The 23,808-nt window shown below is 36.2% G+C and overlaps 1 protein-coding gene across 1 annotated transcript in view; it reads right to left on the bottom strand.

The window, feature by feature from the left end:
* Positions 1–22,478, bottom strand: part of LOC129741609 (protein vestigial-like) — an 84,812-nt gene extending 62,334 nt beyond the window's left edge. The window contains exons 1-2 of the mRNA XM_055733348.1: positions 21,779–22,478; positions 10,910–11,953 (exon numbers count right to left, since the gene is read on the bottom strand). Of these exons, the coding sequence (XP_055589323.1) occupies positions 10,910–11,005 (96 nt within the window). The 5' untranslated portion in view covers positions 11,006–11,953; positions 21,779–22,478. The remainder of the gene's footprint in view (positions 1–10,909; positions 11,954–21,778) is intronic.
* Positions 22,479–23,808: the final 1,330 nt, after the last annotated feature.

Raw genomic sequence — 23,808 nt, 5'->3', positions numbered from 1 at the left:
GTCTTATTTGTAGCTTTTTATGATGGGGTGAATTAACTCTCTCATCACCTCTAGAATTGGCCGACCGACGTTCGTCGTCGCCGCCACAAATATTAATATTTAATTTTCTCATTAATTATTAATTATAACTAGCTCGGGTTCGAACGGAGGGAAGCAAATAATAACGACGAACCCATTCCCTCGGACCCACCCGACCTTAGAGAAGGGTGAAAGATGCTAAACCACCTCTCAAAAGCACCTCCAAGCCTATTGGATATTTTTCCCCTGAACCCAATCTGTTTCCACGTAACCATATTTTGAATCACATTAATTCAGCCTGGCTAGATAAAATTACAATCTACCGAGTTAATTGAACTCGTTCAATTTCCCGATTCCCGAAGAGCGCACTCGAAACAACAACACGATGCGGCGATGGGAGAGAAATTAATTAACGCTAATGAACAGCACTCCGGTGCGGGTGCGTAGAGCGTACCTACCAACTTATTCGCGGATGGTTTCAAAAATTAAAAAAACGCACTTTGTGTTGGATTGAAGGAACATTTTAAACAAGTTTCAATCGAATTCAGTATATGGTATATTTGCTAGCAAAAATTTTTGGTTATACTTGTGGTTGTGGTCGTCGAACATAGAGCAAAAAATCAGACTTTGATCCAATAATGAACTTCCTTGGAGGTGGAATTATCGGTATAAGATTCTATGCCGGACCGGCATTTACAGGTTTTCTAATAACTGGCATCAGTGATACCAATGTGCCTGATTTTTTTTGGGGATTGCCTGATTTTTCGAGGCTTTGCCTGACAACCTGATAAGTCATTGAATTTCCCAGATTTTTGAAAATATACCTGATTTTGCCTGATTTTTGAGAATGTGAAAAATGGGTAGTAAAGAACTGAAATAGGTTACATTGCTGAAATTAAATAGTGAAAATGTGGCTGAATCAAAGCAATGGAAAGATTCCTTTTAATTGTTATTTTAAAAAGGATATTAAAGGGAATTTTTCTATTGCTTTGATTTAGTAGAATTATTCAACCAAATAGGCTCACATCACATATTGAAGTGAAAATGTGGAGTGATGACCAAAAAAAAAGGTCATCACTTTGAACGAAATTTCCGTCACTTAGCCTGATTTAGCTTGATTTTTATTTCACCAGCTCCCTGATTTTTTAGGAAAAAAAAGGTTGGCAACCCTGACTGGCATTATCCTCCCAGCGCAACCCAGAAACCAAATGAAACATATCCAACTGTTTTTCAGAAAAGCCTAAAAGATTTTTAAAAAAATGTCTCAAAAAGTCTGGATGGTGAACCAACTGGCTTTTTGATCGCCAGATCGCAGTAAAGCAGATGCTCATTATTTGAAAATAATCATACATTCTATACCCTATCAATGCTTTTCCAATCATATCATCTTTGGGACAATACACTTTTCAGCGGATTTTCGGCACAGAGATTTGCTAAATTGGCATTGGATTTTTACAACCTCTTCTATGGGTGTAGGTATGAAAAGGACCACAAAACATTTACTTTACTCTTAAAAAATCGTCTTGACATATCACTGATTTAATTGAGACTTCATATACTTTTAGTTGTGTGAAAATGTCTGATTTTATACCAAATAAATGGGATTGTGAACTAGTTTTATTGGACATTCGAACGTTTCTAAACTATGTATATTCTGCCAAAACGCGATATTTCCTAGATTCGTCCACTAAATCAAGTAACAATCCGGTTTTAATAAAAAAAAAAAAGATTGGGTCGATTTGGGGTCATCTTTGAATTTCTCAAACCCTGGGGTTTAAAAAGCTCCGTTTTGGTTCAAAACTCATTCACATTTTTTGCAATTTTTTTTCGTAACATTCACATGAATAAATTTGAACTTTGTGGTTTGTACTAAAAAATCATTAAGTGTTCGTTTTTTATCAGCCTTTTCACACCACTAGTACTGTTATAGGCAAAAAATCCAATTTTTTGACAAAAATAGTTAGTTTACAGGTCACCTAATCTGCCTCCTTTGATCAAATTATCATAATCATTGATGATGTCGAGAATAAACAAGTACAGAATTCCTAAACTTGTCTCATATAAAATCTATTTTTTTGTATTATGTGTGAAATGTCGAAAAAGTAGCTGCGTGCTAGCTGATTTTCATCAAAAAGCTTATCAGCGCGAGGGAGCACATTGCACATCATAAATAGATATGGTTTTCATCTATATATATGTATGTGCTTGTGTAACTTTGTATTGAGTTTACATAGGTCATTAATGGAGTATTTGGCTAATTTTGTATGTAGTGTTTATTTTAATAGGTCATTTTACACAGAATAATACAGGTTTTTGGAAATATTGGCTCAAAATGAAAAGTGCCCTTCAAATATAATTCTCTTGAATTGATTAGTCATATCATACATATTGTCGAGAATAAACAAATACAGGAAACCTATTTTGACTCTCTATAAAAATCGTCAGCATTCTTATGGGGAACGAAATTTCAACAATAGATGAGCGTGCCGCGTACGGTGGACTCAAGAAACCGCTGAAGCTCATATAATTGATTTATGGTAAACAATTTTTTGAATAAAAGGTGTGATTGACCATTATTGAATTACCTTTCCATTGGAGTAAAAACAAAATCTTTCCAGTTGATTTTGAATAACTGTTATTTTAATTTGTATTCAAACTTATTGAACATCCTGTAATTGAGGACGTTATGGATTAACCCGCACTACTGCATCAAGTCAACATCAATGTGATGCACAGATTTTTATATGACGAAATATTAAAGCACAGCCCACAAAAACTTTTTTTATTCAAGTATTTTTAAAACAATATTGGATACTTAAAGCTGATTTTTTAAGAGCAAGTTCACTGGTGTTGGGAAAAAGTGGTAGAAATTTTGACACTTACGGCACATTTTGAAAATTTTGCCATGCAAAAACATTTTCAAGATCTGTGGCCTTCTAGTTTATTTACAACACGTGTTGTATTTTCGCATGCTGTGATGCAAAAATAGCAATATTTCTATCACATACGGCTGAAATAGAAACAGTGTTGTAAAAAAAATACAACGCCCCAAGATCTTGAAAACATTTTCGCATGGTGAAATTTTCAAAATGTCAAAATTTCTACCACTTTTTCCCAACACCAGTGAACTTGCTCTTAGGAATCTTTTCGAACAACTCGATCGCGGGTCGAGTATTGATGTAATAATCAAAGAACCCACAGATCGCGTGGTCAAAACAAAAATTTTAGTACAACAAAATGTCATCCGAAGAGGACCTGTCTAGTGCCATAGCTGAATCGGAATCCATCTCGGAGAGTTTCGGTTTTCTGAAGGCCAAATTTCTCGAGATCCTAGATGACCATTTTTTCCACAACCTTCAACATGACTGGCGCGATTCGAAGAAGGGCGTCCCGGATGAGGCCGTTGTACCATCGTACCACAGTTTGAGCGAGGAGAGTGGAAGTTTTCTAGTGCTCGATGGGTTCAAGATCTCCTACGATTGGTTTAGATCCGCGCTGAAGAAAATTGAAATTGTTCCGGAACCAGCTATATGTGAACCAAAAGTAGAGAAAAAAGTTAAATTTGTGAGTCCATATACGGTGAAAGCTCCAGAAGAAGTTGCAGTGGACTCGGATGAAGGAGATCGGCTGCACACCCATAGAAGCCGAGCTAGACAGGGTATGCGGAATCGATTGATGGTCGAGAATGTTCCGTTCGAAGAAGAAAGATTAGGCACCCATCGCAAGTACCCCAATAGATTGGCGACTCAGCTAGATCCTCATATCCGTAGTGAAATTTCTTATCGACCTCGCATCCGAAATTTTATGCGAGTAAGTGCAATCCATCAGCTTCGAGAAGACTCCAGGCGACAGTTCGAGACGTTCTATCGCCAGGAATATCTATTTGAAAAGACGGAAGCCGAGAAGGCCGAAAAACAATACCACAAAGATCTTCTCGAACATAGCAGCGGTATGACCCAAGCATTGCGAGAAATTCGACAACAACGGTTCAGTTCATCCATGAGGGTGCTGGACATGGTTAAGCCATGTTACGAAGAAACAGCTCGTCTAGAGGGATTATTCAAAGAACGAAAACAGAAAATGGTAGCGTTATGGAACGACGTTATACAACTGGAAAGTATCTGGAAGCATCGTATAGTGTACCAAAATTTCTTGTACCTTATTATGCCGAAGGGTTGGCGCGAAGAATACGACTGGATTCACAGGGATGAGAACGGTGAGTTGGAAAGCTTTCCCGAATCGATTGCCAAAAGGAGCACTGCAAACCTCAGAGAACTGAGAGGAACGAACGATATTTGGGCAGTAAAAAAGTTCTTTGATGAAGAGTTTTTGGCCAAAGACAAACCCGTAAATCCAGCATTTGAAGATTGTGAAAGTTTAATGGTGGGTATTGCGGAACTGGATGTAAATTCTATAACCCTCCTCAGCCGACTAAATTTAATGAACTGGGCACTGGCGGAGGTCGAGAAAGAAGCTCAAGTAGTCCAATTGAAGTTCGATAAAACCATCAAAGAGCTACGAGAATCCATCTCTGACTTGTTTGAGAAAAAACGGAGATGTGAGGAGCGTTCGGCCAACTTGAAACACATTTTCGAAGAGCTGGTAGATGAACCTTTGCGAACTTGCGTGTATTACGAAAAAACAAGGACTACCGAAACCCTCCTCAACGTTATGTATAAAGATTTTCTTCCTCCCTCGAAACGCTCTCAAGCCCTCTGGCTGTCCGGTGTCGATTGTGTCAAATTCATATCTAACATTGTAGTGCAGTTACTAGCGGATTTGGATAGATGTCCACCGGAATTACTTGAAATCGTTGAGAAAAGGGTAAGGAAACGCAATGCACTGAAATGGAAGAAGGCTAGAAAAGCGGCCGAGGAAGATCGTCGTAACCAAATGATAGAAATTCAGCTGAAGCGAGCTCTCGCTCCACCCTACATCAAACTGCCAAGGAAAGGTAAACTTCCAAGATCAAGGCTCAAGAAAAAGATAATCCCAGAAGTAATCATCCCGCCGAAAGTGACAAAATTGGAAAAGATTTTTGCGCTTGGATTCGGGAAACAGGCCAAGATGACCGAATCGGAACAGACCACACTGGCGGTGGATTTGATGTTCCAAAACTATTGTACGGTGCAGTTCGATCAATTCTTGCGAACCCTCGGCTATGAACCGGATTACGATTTCGTGCCTCGGGTGCAGCAACGGGATGGTCCGGAAACGAACTTCATCCACCGGAAGGAAATGATACCCCTCGTTATGCATCGGGTCAAGAAGTGGGAAGATCTACAACAAGCGCTGCAGGCTAAGTTGTTTAAATCGGCTTCGGATTGACTTTTGAATTAAAATAAACGTCTTAGTACAATAAAACCGATATTTTCAATAAACCTTAATTTGATTTATATCCCGAGTTGACTTTTACGGTAAAATAATACCTAATGTAACACGTCAATATCCAAATTTTAGTCGCAGTCAAGGTGTGTATATATAGGAGGTGTAACGATATAAGAAATATAAGATTCAGCCATTTTGATTTGGCTACTATGGAGTTCGTGGAGTTTGTTTACCAACAAAGCCAGAGCTCAGCTCGAACAAATTTTCCGATGTTTACAAACAAACTCACTGAACCTCACCGTGCTCTCCTAGCCTACTTTCTGACAAAGTCAGAGAACCTTGTGATCTACTAACCTTGGTCGCAGTTAGCTACCGTTTCAAATGACAATTTGAGGCACCAAAATGTCATATCGTTGAAAGACTACCTAAACGAGATACCATTTACCATTTATTTTAACCAAAATTTGACAAACTGTGCTATTTGCATATGTATGTACCAGGGGCGGTCCTAGAGCTGGCTCTTGGAGGGGGGGTGATTTTCCAAATTTTCAAAAATCAGTCAATAACGTAAATATATGGCGAAAAAAGGTTCATTTGGAGAGAGCGAGTGGGGATATAGGGGGGGGGGGGAGGGGAGTGAGGGAAATGTGCAGTTTCAAATGAGACTTGAATATTTGCTGTACACCAGACCCGTGCGAAGGACACGTCCATGGTTGGGGGTTTTTGAATTTCAAATTTTGTTTGAAATAATAGCAATACCAAAAAGAGGACAATAAATCAGCAAATTTATTTCTAAAACCATGTTCAAACCCATAATCATCACAAAAACTCGAAAAAAAAAGTTACTAACACGAATCAAAATAAATCAAAATCAAAAATTTCAAATCAATTTTATTTCTGGTTAGTCAATAAAAAATTATTCGAAATGTTGGTTCTTTTTCTGCAGAACATCAGAAACGGAATGCAAATTAAAATTTGGAATAAAGCCAGAAGAGAAATACATAAAATATAACACCAGATTTGATAAGAAACTAAACTTGAATTCTAACAAAAAAAAACAGATCAGGTAAGAATAATTGATAATAATGTTAATTATTAACCATATTTTAATTGATTTTTTTTATCCATGAGGAAAGAATTGATGACATTTGATTAAAATGCTTCTTATACAATTCTAATATCTCATTTTTTATATCCATACATTTCTTCTAACTTTCAATTTTCCAAGAATTTTCATAATGTTGAAATGTTCTTAGTTATGCTCTTTTAATTTCCACCGACAAGGTCGATAAATTAAATTAACAAACTAAATCACGGTGATTAAACTCTTCATAAACTAAAATATAACATGAAGATAAAAAAGATAAGTTTTTAACATTTGAAAAAGATTTTATTTTCTAATAAATACGTCTTACCAAAATAATTCAAGAGATAGCATATTGGTGTCTTTGTTTTAATGATAGTAGATAATGTGGAAAGACAAGTATTTCTGACATTACTAAGGAAAGTTTTTAGAAACAAAGATTTTATTCCATTAAAAAAATTTGCTTAAGTCTGAAAACGATTTGGTTTCTGCTTTGAGAAATATCTTAAATTCAATAAACATCGTTAAAAGTCCATTATTTCACAGAATTGGGAACAGTAAACGAACAGAAAACTTCAATCATTTTTTTATTCACAGAAGTTAAAATTACTTGCGTTCTTGGAAAAAATGTGGTATGAACCCATATTTCGAATTTTAATTGTAATGTTTAAAATTTTTGTAAGAAAATTGCAGAATTTACTTAAATAATTTTCAACCTATTTGAAAATAATTTCGGGCACCAACTAAAATCAAAATAAGCTCTTAAATTCTTTTCATAAAAAAAATGTTAATTCTGTGGCCTTGTGAATTTATAAATACCCTATTGAATGTGAAGTTGAACATTTAGATAAAAAATAAAGAATGAAATTGGGTTCTTGAAAAAAAAATCATATCAGCTTAAAATTTATTATAATTCAAACCTTTTTTTATCTAAATGATTTATCATCAAAGTAATGGATGAACTTGATAAGATACACTTCTTTAAAAAAAAAACAATATTACACGACCATGATGCACACTGCTTCTCCTCTTCCCTTTAAATTTCATTGAACTAAATTAGAAGTTTGTATTTAAAAAATTTGAAATTGGAAAAGTTTAACAAACTTTCTCTACATACATATTTTGATATCCTTTTAAACAACTTATACATCCTTTTATAAAACAATCCGCGAATCTTTAATATTCACTGCGAACAATTGTTGATAAAAAAAAAGATCATTTTCGTCATTTGTATGTTGAGCAGTTTAAAATTATCAGTTCAAGAACTCTTAAAAGAATCATCCGATATAAATGTAATTTAACAAATGAAATAATACACACATTTTTATAGAAGAAAATGTGAAAAAATTCTCAAGTTATCTACAATATTTCTCTTCAGTATCTGTATATCACCGCATAACTCTCACAAAAATTTTAGTGATTCTCATTTAGCAACAATACCTTTGGAAATTCAATCATTTATTTAAGAATGTGTTAGGTAACAATTGCTATGAATTTAAAACTGATTTTTTTTTATTTTTCTGAAGTACAGACTCCGTTCGTTTTTGGCAACATGCCCAAACATTTTGTGTTGTCAAAATCGAACGGTTTTTTTCTCCTGATTTTTTTCTCGTATTTTTACTAGATAACTGTTTTTATTATCATTAACGTTATTTTTTGTCAATATCCGACAATTTTTAGTAATTTTTGATTTTTTTTATCATGTTTTTCATGCATTTTGTACTATTTTTGTTTTGTTTTTAAAGTTTGTTTTATTGGTCATATTTGTTTTTTTTATCATTCTTCGTCATTTTCTAGTTGTTTTTTGTCATTATTAGTCTTTTGTTTGTTTTTGTTTTCTAATTTTTAAAAATTTTCATCTTTTTGTCATTTTTAAGTACTTTATAAATTTTTTAAAATACTTTGGATTTTGTTGTTGTATTCAATCATCATTTCAGAACGTAAAACCGTATGTATGGTGTTTGTCTAAATTATATTGGTCCTGTTATAGCAAAAACTAAAAGGTAATGTTTTTTTCTAAAAACCGTTCGTGCCAAAATCGAATGTTGCCAAAATCGAATGTTGCCAAAAACGAATGGGGTCTGTATATTGCTGAATCGTGATTCGAAAAAACGAATTAATATAAACTCTTATTTCGATTCTTCAATTTCTAAATATAAATTTAATTCTAAAACAAAATCATTAAAATCAAATTCTTAGGTATGCAGCTTTCGGTACTTCATTTTTATTTGTTTTCTCTTAAATTTCAAGCTCCCATAAATTTTAAAATTTATTTGAACCGAATCGAAAGAAATAGTAACAAATTTGAAACGAATGATTTAGTAAAAAAGTGAAACATCGTATTTTTGCTTCGTACACTCAATATGTATATTATCATGTACTCAATATTTTCTAACTAATTGTACAATTTAAAATTTAAAAAAAATGATAAAGGGTTCATTTCTTAAAGCTAATACTATTTTACAGTGAAAAGTCCTAATCAATTACAATTGAAATAACAGAACTTTCAGAACCAGGGTGGATTTGCAACTTAAATTATTAAGCTGGATTTCTACTTAAAATTTTAATTATCATTGTGTTGATGAGCTGCAGTATCGGCGATATAATTGGTGTGAATTTGGAACTCAGGCGGTGTTGGTCGAAAATTAGAGAAATATCTTGAGCGAATACCTTGTTCCCGAAAAAACAGTCGAGTGATGACGGGATATTATTATCACTGATTTAATCTCATCTGGGAAAAATTAATACATATCTAGCGTAACATTTCAAAAGGGCGAAACTGCCAAATGTAAACAAAGCGAGTTAACGGTCATTCCGGATGCACGCGGTTGCACTTTACCTATCAAACGCGGTTTCATCTTAAAATTACTTAAAACTTTCAAAAAATTGATAAAATTCAATTGGGCGAAACTTCCTGTTGATGCATTTTCGTTGGAACGTGAAGTTACGCCTATTCAAAATGGAGTGAATTTTTCTATTCGTGTAGAGCCAAAAGGCGTAACTGAGTTGACCGTGTGTGACAAAACGGCCTAATTAGTTTTTGCGTGTAGGATGAATGGGCGTAACTTCAAAACCAAAACAAAAACGGCCGATCAATTGGGCGAAACTTGCAGGCGTAACTGAAATCGAAAACAATAATAGGGCGAAACTCGAAAATCTCTGAAATTACGCGAAAAAAGTTAAAGTTCTTGATAACCATCGAACAATAAGTGAATATAATGCACATTTTTCGATTTTGTTGAACAAAAACTGGTCGATTTTAAAGATAGGATTTGAATAGGTGTTCCGAATTTTCAAACGCGTTTTTCTCGTTTCGAGCTAACTGCTAGTTTCGCCCTTTTTAAATGTTACGCTAGATATGCATGTTTTTGGAGCCTATGTTTTAAAAACTGTTTTTGAAGGTTTATTTTTGAACTCAATTTTTATCAGATTTTGTTCATCACCTCTAAATTTAAAAAATGTATAATAAGAACATATATGGGCAGCAGATTAAATTAAACACTGTAAGTGCCTTAACAAAAGAAATTTGGTGAAAATCGGTCTAGGGAATTGCAAGTAACAGCTGTTTTGGTATGGTGGACCAAATTTTTTCCAATTTTAAGAATTTAAGAAATTAAGAAAACCATTTATTTAGCAATCACCCCCACGGAGTGGAAAATTTTGAAAAATCTAAAGAACACCCACTAGGAAAAGTTCGAAGTTTTTATAGAAATTCCAGCGTTTGCGAGTATTTTGTAACGGTTTTTGTCGCTTGGGGACCGCGCCTGGTATGTACGTACCTAAATACTTACTAATTAATCAAATCGAACTACATGAACAACTAGTGACATTCAGTGACATGAGGTATCAAAGAAAGAAATTACATAAGTCATAAATATAAAAAAAATCTTGAAAAAGATACAACGGCTCAACGGCAGGGACTTGAACCCGCAATTTCCGCTTCAGTACAACGGCGCGTTAGACAATTTCGCCACCGTGAAAGTGACAAAATAGGCTCCAGTATGCGTACATGTCGAGCTTCATCGGTCGATCCATGGATCTTCTATCGATACTCCATGTCCTATATCTCGCATTTGTTTTTTGCTCACAATAGACCTCTCTGTTGTTTCTCTATCTCCACCCATCGACTCGGGATTTTAACCGAGCGAACATATGGTCGATAGCTTCGGGTTTGCCGTTACTTACAGTCATATGATTTGTTAGTTGCCAATATAGCACTTCATTTGCCGGCCCTGTATAAAGAATATTTTGCCCTTTATTTTCAAATCTATTAAAAAAATCTTTTTACGCTTATAAGGGTTTAATATCTAGGTGTTTACAAAACTTAATATTGTTTTCAAAAAAGTTCTATGGCAACTTTGCCGTTTTGCATTTATCCTATTTTTTTTCCTCGGGCCATACAATCTACCATGGATGGCAGGATGCATTATTATAAAACACTCATTGATTAGACATAAATTTAACAACTCGGTAACTTACCCGCTCATATTGGTAGAATGGTCGACTAGGTCCGGCACGGCCGTAAAGATATGGGTAGTATGCTCCGTACATAACTTCCGGGCAGGATACTGCCATTGTCGCGACCACCCAAACAACGACCGGAAAGCGCTCGCCAATCGACCAACCGAACTGGAGGCTTCAGTTGGTCGCGCAGGTCTGTTTGTCTTTTCTCTTCCGTTTGTCTTTTGATTTGATGCAGTTCCACTGAACAGTAGATACTATTTTCCCGCCTAGAGAAGGCCTCAGGGCCCCACCAGGTGCTTCCTAATGAACTTTAAAAGCACACCTCTCACTGTATCAAAAAAAGCACTGTGGCAATGAAACACCGATGACGGTCGTAACTGATGGACTTTTGAGGACTATATGGCGTCGTTGCGTCGCTGTAATTACTCGTCGTTGCAGAAGTAACTTTTTGTTCGCACTTTTCAGTAGCTGTCACCTGAACGGAGAGGCCTTCGAATCACTCACAGAGAACCATCATCGAAACGTCGTCCCGGCTGATGGCAGTTTTATTTATTCACACTTTTCTGCGCACATAAGTTTCACGCGTCAAGTCTCACGAAGTTCTGCGCGGCGGTGTGGCGTCTCCGGGAGGCGTGCGCGGTACGCCGGCTATAAAATATATATTAGTTTGAGAAACGAGTTCTGATTTAAAATTTTAAACCATCTCCACGCGCGATCTCGGGAGAAGCAGAAAGCACTTCTGCCTTACGCTGCTCAGCACAAACTCGACGGTTTATAATTTCAGCTCCGGTTTGTTGTGTTTTTTCCCTTCCTTCAACTCGATTCTGTTCCTTGTTTCGCTCGGCAGATCGTATACCAGGAACGTATGGGGCGCGCAGATCACGCGAGTTCTCACAACTTCATACTATGTTCGGGCTGATTAATGAAGGACTGTTAAAACTTTTTGTTGCTTCTAATGTGATGTGATTAATTGTAACACTTCTCAAGTCTGGCGTCCCCGACTTCGTAAATCTCTCTATCTCTATCTTCTCCCCGGAGCAATCCACTGATTTGGTTGACCTGTAACAAACATGAATCGAGGTTAAGAAGCCGTTCGCCATTCACAATGCATGGAGTCTGAGTTGTTTCCACCTGCTCTCGGTATCTTGTACCTCACATTCTTCATATAATTGCATGTACAATGCGGCCGCCCAGTGAATCAAGAGACTTGACGCAGCCAGACGTCACGGATTCATCGTGAAACAATTAAACGCTCATAAAAACGGATTCCGCTTAGATTACCGGAATATGCTAATTAGTCAGACTGCAATCATGTTCTCTCCACGCTGCACTGATTCCCTGATTCTCCCATTGATGGTGATCTGCTTTTTCATTCTGGTCCGGTCCAAAATCTGCGGCTTGAAGAAATAGATTCCATTTTTTTTTGCAGAAAAAAAGTTTCCTTTTATTCAGATAATAGCATTAGCCATGTAGGAGCTGCTACAACAAGCCAAAGCCAAGCCAAAGGAGAAAAACAACTCCGGGAAACAACAACAGCGCGGCCGATTGGTGGAAGAAAATTACAGTAATTGCATGTATTCTGCGTTCAACGGAAATCGGCCTGCGACTGGAGCTGAATACTAATTAGTGGCACAGTACCGGGGCTTTGTTTTGTCATTATCGGTGCACAGTTCGGGTTTGATGGTATCATTTGCCAAGGGTTTTCGGTCAGACCCTTCGAAGGCTAGCGATGATTTCAATATTTAAAGATTTTTTGACTGAGATACTTTGTGTGTTGGTTACTTGAATTGTCTAACTTAGAAATAGAGCCGAAATCAGTTAGATGATGCCTTTGGTTGTCTTCTTAGCCTTTTAAACAAAGTCTCCATGTTGAGACTTAATTTTTTGCGCGAACAGTGATTTGCTTTTAAAGATGTTGAAGTTTCACCAAGAATTTAAGGGGAATATTTTGCGAAAGTTTTCCAATAGTGTTTGACTTTCTTTTGCTCAATAGTCCCATATTGATTTTTGTCAGTTTGTTCAAGATTTAGGATAATTATCAAGTTTTGGCAGTCCTATATGAAAAGTCAAAATTATCAAATTATCAGTAAAAAAAATTATAATTATTTATACTTTATGTTACACCAAAACAAAATAAAAAACCTAATATGTCGCAGCCTATGGTGTAGAGTAAGCTTTGCCCGGTTTTATCCGGGTTTGCCCGGATATTCGATGCAAAATTTCGAGAAAGTCCGGTCCGGCCCGGTTGCCCGGATATCATGAAAAAAGTCCGGATATTGCCCGGATTTTTTCACAATTTTCACAAAGAAACCAAAAAAAAAATCAAAGTTTTTGAGTAAGTTTCAGCAAAATCGATTAACAGTATGGAAACTTTCAACGGTTGTTTCAAATAATTTCGCTGATTTACTTTTATAAACCTTTAAATATTTAAGTGTTCCAAAAAGTTTTTGGAAGTCTGCAATTATAATTAATTAAATATTAATTTCATTTTTTTGCATTTTTTTCTTTGCTTTATATAATAACACCTAAATTTTTCCCGGTTTTTGCCCGGTTTTTGGATTTGAACAATTGAAATCCATGCCCGGATTTTGCCAGGTTTTTTTTGAAAAAATTCCCGGAATTGCTAGGCCCGGATGGGAGTGGAAAAAATTCTGGCAACCTTAGTGTAGAGGATAGCCTTCAAGTCGTCTAAGCCAACGGTCATGAGATCGAATTCCGGTCACGGCATATATTGTACACTTTCTGTGGTTTTGTGGTTTGTAAGATGCTAGTCATCATATCCTCGAAAGATTTATGTTTAGAGTTAAATAAGTTAATGAAATCTCTTCCAGGAAACATCAAGTTTTATTGAGCCTGGGTGTCTGTGTTCGTTTTTTTAAGTTACAAGGTTAATGGCTTAGTCAATTTCACGAACCCCCACAACAAATAGAAAAAAAAAGTCATTCTAAAATTCGAAGCTTTATTTTTAGAAGCTTCAATTATTTATTTAAGGCCCAGAAATAATTTAAACCAAAGTATGGGAAACAATTGTGGCATGCATAAAAATATTCGGCATAGGATTATTATGCGAGTAGGTTTTGAAAAGTTCTTGAAGTCTCGAAAAAAAAACTGTTGTCTGGGATGCAACAGAACAAAATTGGGTAAATGCAAGTTTTCCGACTTCTCATGAAAAATATTCGTTTATGTTAGAAATTGAGGTCAAAATTCCAAAATAAACTCCGAATCAGAAAAGGCGCATTTTTTTGCTAGTTCTTTTTCAAAAAGATCTTTTTATTTTGACGGCAGTAGAGTTTTTGTTCAAATTTTTAAGATTGGATGTTTTTGTTTTCTGATTTATCACATTGTTTGTTATTTTTTAACATCCTCGTATCGTTTGGAACTATAACCTTATTTTTTATTTATTTACATAATATTCCGTCTCACGACATAACTTGACGAACATAATTCCTAAAATTCACTCGGTCCATGGCAACCGTTCATCAATTCCTCGGGCACCCCAGGTTCGCCAGATCACGCTCCACTTGGTCTAACTACCTCTTGTTCCTACCGGATTCGTAGCGAACTCCTGTTTTGCAGGACAGTCGTCCGGATAGAGAAAAGAAGAACACACATCCCCTTAGTAGATTTGGAGATTCATTCGAAAAATAGGTCCCGAACTGCAAAAAACATCGACTCACGAAAAAAAAGATAGTACCTATTTAACATTTTTTTCCAATGTAAAAATTGTTTTTTCGTAGATTTATGTTTAGTATACTGGAGTTTTTTGGTACCTTTGTTTACATTAAATAGCCGAGTTTCTAATGACAGCTTAAACTGGAGGCTGGATCATTCGGCCTAAAGTCGTTGGGCAGAAGGTCATTCTGTCGAAGGTCGTTTGTATGAAAAATTTCAGGCCGGATGGGATATCATGAGGTTGACAGAATTTTTTCAGCAAGTATCCGGGCCGGACAAATCAGGGCAATTTTATGTTAAAACCCGGCAAAACCCGGGTATTTCATTTGAATATTGACGATAAAAATCTGGGCAATATCCGGGCAAAATTGGTCAAAACCCAGAAATTACTCAACAAAAATCACGAAAAAATATTTGTTCGTCAAAACTTGTCGACAGGTTTTAAATCGCATTTTGAGCTTCCACTTTCACTCTTTATGTTCTAAAATATGCCTCCGGTATGTTATATAGCTCAGAATTGCAGAATTTATAGTTCAAACAATGAGGAACAACTTTGTAGAAGATTGCAACAATAACTTTTTTTTTTTATTATAATTTTTGAATTCGGGGCCCGATTTTACATTAGAAACATGGATCAGCCAATAAATTTACGTTTTTTTGTTTCAATTTTGTAAACTAGTGCTATGCACCCCTATACGAAAAATCAACGAAATGTTATAGGTAATATTCTACAAACTTGCTCCTAATTGTTTGGACTGGAAACTTTACAATTCTGAGCTGTATAACATACTGGATGCATATTTAAGAACAAAGAGTTAAAAAGTATGTTGATTTCACATACATGTTGTCAAAAATCTCAGAAAGTCTTTTTCTACCTAGTGGCACCAATCCGGGGGGTGCCGCGTTGAAAAAGTTGCAAAAAAAATCATCCTATACAAATTTGGACCAGCCTGTTGTTAGGCTGCAAACCCTTTGGGCCTAATGGAGATTAAACTGAATGATCGTTAAGTCTAAAGGGTAATCAGGCCCAACATCTATTAGGCCTAGCATTTATTCGGCCAAGCGTGCTAGAGTCTCACATCCTTCGTTTTAATAACCCATTCGTCCTAGTGAATTTCAGCCTAACATCTCTTGACCTGACGACCTTCGGCCGAATGGCCGGACCTCCTTAAACTGTTGACCATTTCGTTTCAGTGATTGTTTGCTAAAATATACATTCAAACAGAAAAACAGCCATGTTTTGCTATATTAGAGATTAAGAGAGTTTCAATTTCTCCATCAATTGAACCTAATAAAGTGAACTCATGTTCAAATTTTCATTTATTTTAAAAAAAAAGTATTCAATTTAACAAAACTTGTTTTATATATTTTTATGTCCTTCAAACAATTGTCAAAACCTTTCGCACTGAGTTCATATTGGTTATTTGTTCTGCATTTTTATTGTTGATATAAATATACAAAAACGATATCTACTTTAGAGATAGTGAGATTCGGGCATTTTATTTATATTTTTTAACCCAAATTCCGGGCTGTAAAAAGAAAAAAAATAGTCAAAACCTAGACTTGATTTTTTTTATTTTAATCGAACCAAAACACCCGAACCAAAACAGAACAAATGAAAAAAAAATCACCCAAATGTCAAATTGGTCTGATTAAATCACTGATCAGTTAGTTGGTACCAATATTGTTTCTTGGGTATGATCATAATAAAAACTTTTTTAAATCGTCGGGAAAGTTTTTCATTTAACAGGTTTACAAATTTCATAAAACTGAGCATTCCTTATACATAAAACAATATTTTTGTTGATTGAGTTTGGTTCCGGCATTAATTTTTATTTTAAACGATTACAACTCTTTTCGAAAACTGCTCAGTTTTTTCTCTAGTACGATTTTATACGCGTGCTTGAAAATTCTACCAATAATTTTGTTCATTTTATTTTTTTGCAGATGATGGAGCTGGAAGATCCCGGCAAGAGAAAACAATTCGGTAGTGAATTTTGAATAGGTTAAATTCTCCGTATTGGAGTTATCAGCTGGGTGAAAAAGTACGTTTGGAGACCTACATTTTGATTGTACAACGTAAACGGAAAGATATTTGGTTTTCGAGAAATAAAGAAAACAACTTGAAATTTTTGCTGGGAGATCATGGAGCTGTCAAAATTCGAACCCCTTTTTTGCGAAACAGGGATATTGACGCACTCGCCGTTTTCAGAACTCGACACCCAATTACTTACATTTTACACAGAAAGAAAAATTTCAGGTCATTTTCATGTTGAAATCTGAATAATTTTTGGAACAAGCTTTTCGACGTTAAATACAATTTCATATTTAGAAAGTTTACATGAAATTGATCTGAAGTTTGTCGTTTTTGCTCCTTTTGTGATTCAAATAATAGGGATGAATTATCCTTCAGGGAAAATCCCAAAAAATCTTTACATTCTAGTAATTTACATAATATTGCACTTTACGCGTCATGTGAATTACAGATGGATTTTATTTTGTATGTACACAGTAAATTTTTGCCTCGATTTCCAGCAAAAAAAATTGCTAGAAATGTTCAGCAATCCAAATTTTTGCTGGAAACCAGCAATCGGTTTTCAAATTGCTGGATTTTTCAGCATTCGGTTGTGTTCTTGTCATTTTTGCTGAAAAACCAGTAATCGGTTTTCAAATTGCTGGACTATCCAGCAATTGATCTTGTTTGCTGGAAAATCAGCAATCGAATTGTAAAATTGGAGTCTGTTTGTTTTCGTACGCTGAAGCAAGGTGAGACTTTATTTCACGAACTTGAATAAGATTAATACAATTATTCTTATTTTCTTCTATATTCTAGCAACTAGACATCAAGCCAAGGGTGAGTATTTAAAAGATAGGTAGATATTTCATGAAAAATACTAATCAAAACTCTATTTCAGGTGGGGGATGATTAACATCCCGATGTTTGTACATTAAAATAACATGTGATATTGGGAATAAATATATAAATGAAAAATGGAAGAAAATAATTGTTATTTATTTCTTGTCATACCACAGCCAGTATCCAATACTTAATTTCGAATAGAAATATAAATTTGATACCAAATACAGCCGAATGTTCTGAAAAAAAATCGCTGGTTTCCAGCAATCTGGATTGCTGATTTTCCAGCAATTTGAATTGCTGGAAATTTTGCTGGAAAGTCAGCGGGACAAAAACCAGCAAAATTTTGCTGGTTTCCAGCAAAAAAACTGTATATACCCTGCACGTTTCCTGATCACTTGTCTAAGAAAAAACATTATCGACCAGAAAGCACACAGTAAATTTTTGTCTCGATTTCCAGCATAATAAAATGGCTGTAAACGTCCAGCAAAACAAATTTTTGCTGAAAATCAGCTAACATGATTCGTTTTGCTGATTTTTCCAGCAATTGTTCTTTTTGCTGGAAATTTTCCAACAATTGATCCGTAAGAGCAAGTTCACTGGAGTTGGGAAAAAGTGGTAGAAATTTTGACATTTTGAAAATTTTCCCTTGCAAACATGTTTTCAAGATCTTGGGGCATTGTATTTTTTTTTTGCAACACTGTTTCTATTTCAGCCGTATGTGATAGAAATATTGATATTTTTGCATCACAGCATGCGAAAATACAACACGTGTTGTAAAAAAACTAGAATGCCATACACAGTAAATTTTTGCCTCGATTTCCAGCAAAAAAAATTGCTGGAAACGTTCAGCAATCCAATTTTTTGCTGAAAACCAGCAATCGGTTTTCTGATTGCTGGATTTTTCAGCATTCGGTTGTGTTCTTGTCATTTTTGCTAAAAACCCAGCAATCGGATTTCAAATTGCTGAACTTTCCAGCAATTGATCTAGTTTGCTGGAAAATCAGCAATCGAGTTGTCAAATTGGAGTCTGTTTGTTTTCGTACGCTGAAAAGGGTGAGAATTTATTTCACGAACTTTGAATAAATTATTCAATTATTCTTATATTCCTCTATATTATAGCAACCATGGTCTGCAGACATCAAGTCAAGGGTGCACTCATGAGTTTTTATTGGATAGGTAGATATTTCATGAAAAATACTAATCCCAACTTTATTTCAGGTGGTCAATACTTTGGCACAAAGCTACCACCAGGGACCGACAAAAAACACAAACACAACACAGTACATATCGTGCAACACAAATCCTGAAGTGCTGACACATAAATTTTCGTGTGCGACACTTCGGTTTGGCACAGCACTTCAATTGTGTTGTGTTGCATCAAATCAACACGACACAGTTTCCAGTTGTGTCGTGTCGAAAAGAACACAGTTGTGCTCAACACGCAACACAGTGTGTTGTTACGAGCATCGCTATTTATCACCCGTCGCGCTTGACTGGACAGAATTTCTTCGTATTTAACATGGCAAACGAAAAAAATCCATCCAGTTCGGCTGCTGGCAGTTACGCAACAATGATAATCACATCGTTTCGGGACCGGCACACGAAAACACTGTGTCGTCAACTGTGTCGGATTTTGTGTCGTTGCAGTACTGTGCTGTGTTGCGGCCGACACGCAACAAAAGAAGATCAACACAGACACAGCACAGTTTCGTTTCTGATGTGCCGTGTCATCAAATTGTGTTGCACTTACTGTGTTCGTGCTGTTTTCGGTCCCTGGCTACCACACCAGAGCAGAGCGTGCTGGTATATTAAAAAATATATAGTTTTGGAAATAAATATACCATACATAATTAAAAAAAATAGAAGAAAATAATGCTTATTTATTACTCATCATAGGAACAGCCAGTATTCAATATCTAATTTCGAATTGAAGTATAAATTTGATACCAAATACAGCCGAATGTTTTGAAAGAAATAGCTGGTTTCCAGCAATCTGGATTGCTGATTTCCAGCAATTTGAATTGCTGGAATCCAGCATTAATGTTTGCTAATTTTTCTAGCAATTCAAATTGCTGGAAATTTTGCTGGATAGTCAGCGGGACAAAAACCAGCAAAATTTTGCTGGTTTCCAGCAAAAAAAAATTTGCTGTGTAGATCTTGAAAATGTTTTTGCATGGCAAAATTTTCAAAATGTGCAGTAAAGGTCAAAATTTCTACCACTTTTTCCCAACACTAGTGAACTTGCTCTTATGCTGGAGAGTAAACTTAGGTGATTGAAAAAGAGCTAAAAATTAGATGTTGTTCATGAGAAGAAAAAAAAACTCTCAAAGCGAATCATTCGGTAAGTAGATTGTTTAGCATGAATTTGACAAGAAATCTGACAATGTGTTTCTTATTTTACAGACTTACTTTATTTTTTAAATTCCAGCCGGATAGTCGCTAAAAGAATAATGAAGAGAACCATAATCGCAACCATATATGGTTAATTTGGTGTGCAACTTTTTTTTTTCATATTCATTAATAAAACCAATTATTTATACCAAAGTATGAGAACATTTTTCTTTAAGAAATATGAATAAAAAGCAATATTTATTCAAAGTAATTTATCTAAACAGAACATTTGTAGGTTTATAAAAAATCTGTTTGAAGATTGCTGTTTTTCCAGCTGTCGAGTTTGCTGGTCATTTCGGCTATATTTATTGCTGAAAATTTTACTGGAAAACCAGTGGGACCAGAGCTGGTTTCCAGCAAAAAAACATGAACTGTGTAGTCATCTTGCAGTCTGAAGTTTTGCTTATTTTGCAGGGTAAATTTTGGCATAAAGCTAAGGTTTGATGTTTTTTTTAATATACGAGTGAATATATGTTTCATATATTTCATATGTTTCTAAGTTTCATAAAATTTACAATATCAAATCGTTGGTTGTTCGAGATAAATACACTGATATTTGAAAAGACTCGTGAGGAACAAAGAGATGAAATGTGATGAAAAGTTTTTCAAATTAAAAATACTCTTCCGCTCATTTTCAACAACTTATTCTATCCGTCTATATTTTTCTATCCGTCTGTTATCTTCCAATTCTTCTCAAAGAATATAAAATTTCACCGATACAGCCGTTGAAATAATTTCATACAAAAAAGATGTATTTAAAATTTGTACTGTGAAAATTACAGGTTTTGAAGGAAAAATAGCGGTATCGAAAAATTTGGTATCGAAATCATCGGTCACATGGACAATTGTCGATATATTTTAATTGAATATAGAAAAGTCACATTAAGATGATTTTGAACAATAGTTCTGATAGTGTTAACAAACTACCGAACTTATTAACGTACTCCAGATGTTGTATAGTTTGGAAAACAATTTTCAAACTCGTAGTTTTTCGTTTACTGTAAAAGTTGCTAAAATATTGTCACAAAAAAAAGATAACTTCACCTGTTTTAACATGAACTCTTTTAACACCTTTCACTTATACCTAGCAGTTTTCAACCGACGTGAAGAACCTTTGAGTTGAGTGTATTGTTGCTGGGGTTTGTTATCTTATATTTTGTACAACGTCGAATCTAGAAATGGTATGTATGTAAGTTTTGAGGATAATTTTCAAGTTGCACAAATTTTATGAAAAATTTGTAATGAAGTGAAGATGATTATCAATCTATCAAGCAACATCAAAGTTCATTTGAAGTTCAAGCTCTGAGTGAATCATTCAAAAACGATTTAATTCCAAGTCCGGTGTTATAAACAGGTAAAAATACAGATGTGTCGCTATTACAATAAGCATAAGATTATAAATAGTAATCAAATAGAGCGCATAGCTGCTATGCATATTTTGGCAATCATCGATTGATTCACTCGGGAGTCAATAAGCTCTCGACAGGTCAGTTGGCTTCAATTTAACATGCGGTGGGTAAATCGGGCATCGACGGTGGGGCTATCTCGATTGGCTAAATCGAGATCTGTGTGTTATGCAACCATGTCGACGACAGATCCGATCCGTTGATCACACGTCCATCCGAGTTCGACAATTGACGGCTTCGCTGCGATGTGCTAGCAATTAAACACGCTCATAGTTAAGGGATTTATTCTAAATATAAGCCGGCATTCTGGCTTGGTTCTTTAACACACTTGTATTGCGCTTTAAACCGGATAGCAGTTGAATCAATCATGCAGAGTGAAAAGTATGAATGCACGTTGCACTCGAGCTTCGAAGATCACAGCGGGGAATTGGCAAGGGAAAGGCGAAGCTCTATCAATTTTATGGTCTTTCGAGGAAAAGAGCGGCGTTGTCAGTTTTGATTCCGCTGGGCAACACACGATCACGGCTGGTGGAAACAACTATTTGCACAACTGACCATAAATCACCGGTTTTATGTTTTCCAAGCACATCGACTACGAACGTCGACGACGATTTGTATCCGCACGAGCTAAAACTTTTCTAGAGCACATGCACTTTATCACTCGTAGGGTAGCTCAATGTCAAGCTAGCAATCAATCACTTTGTTCTCGTACTCTATGTATCGTATTGCAGGAAACTTCCAGTCTGGAATTCACACTTTACAGCACTGTTGTTGAAACTTGTAGCCAGGTGTCGTCTCCCACGCTAGTGTGCTTTCTCGAGAGCTGTTCTGTTCGAATGTTGAGGGCGTCCTGCACTTCACTCTACTCTCCACGATTCCCCGTTGTCAGGCACGACGATCCACGCGCGCCATCCGAATTCCGACCCGAAAAACAGAATTTCCGGTCAACAGTCGACTGAAATGCATCTAGAGGTACGTCACTCTAGAAAGCAAAGCCGTTCACCGACTTCCAATGCAACGGCAACAGTTCAAAAACTCGCGGCGACGTCAGCGATATGAAGCGGCGACGGTAGAATCGTCGACGACGTCAGGACGAATACGACGGCGACGACGGCAAACCATAAACAACCATCGAATAGCAACGGGTCTGTGACAAATGCACACGTTCTGCGTAGCGTGACCACGTAATCGTAAGCGTAATCGTCGAAAGTCGCGCGCGTGGTTAGACCGAAACACATTAACTGAGACAACAAAATTCAAAGCCGTTCGCATCAGCTCGTCGCGGCATACTGCGTTTTCTGGTAGAACCAGTTTTTTTCTCTCCCCATTTGGTTGGTTTGGATTGCTGTTGTGTCCTTAGCATAATACCATCAAACCGACCAACCACGAGCGAAGAGCAAAAGGGAAACTGCGACAGTAGTGGTGTTTGCAACGATGAAAACCGGTTCAACGGGAATCGCTTACTGGGGGTGGGTGTGGCCTGCCAGCATTGTAATTTACTGTTAGCTCCGCCCCTGAGTGATGTTTATAGGATCGGCTAATCCAATGATGGAGGAGCAATCGGTGGTGGTGGTGGAACAGAATGAAAATGTTTGTTGTTTTCATCGGTGGTGATGCAACGAATACTATCACGGCCCCACGAGATGCAACTGGTTGAAGAAGACTGAATGAATAGTGCATTTAGGCGTGCCAGTTTTTAACGTTGCCCCCAGGGTAGCAAATGATTTGAAACATTTTCAATGGATAATAAAAACAAATTGAAATTTAATAATGAACATAATGTGTAGATTTATCGGGTTTCAATTTAAATTTATTTTGTAAAATTTTCACAAAAATTATTATTGTTTAATATTTCAAATTATATTTTTAACTTGAATATACTTTTTAAGATGTGTACCCACATTGGGAATATATATAGAAATCATAGATAATAGATTTCGAAATGCAAATCCCTATGATTAAATTGTGTCCCCGAAATTGCTCTAACTTTTTAGCCGTTGGGTAGAATTTAATGAAAATTTGGGTGGATTTAGCTCATAGTGCATTGTTTACATCCTGTAAGTTTTAAAGTCCTGTGACTACAACTCGTGGAAATGGAGTCGAAAGAACAGTTCGCGCGTGATAAAATTTTGCGCATTCATCACGAGAACAAGGATCTCTTGCATCGTTCCATCCCTAAAACGTTGGGAATCGCGAATTCCACGGTGTCGCGAGTGATTAAGCGGTTTGTGAAACGATTGACCACCGATTGGAAGCCCTGAAGAGAAGGAAAAAGTATTCTGCACAACACCAAAAATCACAACCGCGTAGTTGGGGCCTTCAACCGAAACCCGAACGTTTCCGTTCGGGATGTGGCTAAGAAGCTGCACCTAAGTCGAAGTCTTGTCCAGAAGGCCAAAATTTAGGATTTGGCCTCATGTTACTACTCCAAGGACGTGCAGAAGTGGTATGCAGCCAATCGGTCTATTTCGTGCCGAAAATGTTCAACCTCCCAACACGCTAAAGCTCCGTCCCATCGAGAAGTACTGAGCGATTATGAAGCAGCACCTTCTTAAACGACCTGAGGTAATGGAGACAGTCGAGGA

This window comes from Uranotaenia lowii, chromosome 2 (genome assembly GCF_029784155.1).
Source record: "Uranotaenia lowii strain MFRU-FL chromosome 2, ASM2978415v1, whole genome shotgun sequence".
Classification (NCBI taxonomy): Eukaryota; Metazoa; Arthropoda; class Insecta; order Diptera; family Culicidae; genus Uranotaenia; species Uranotaenia lowii.
This window is presented reverse-complemented; position numbering and strand designations above follow the sequence as displayed.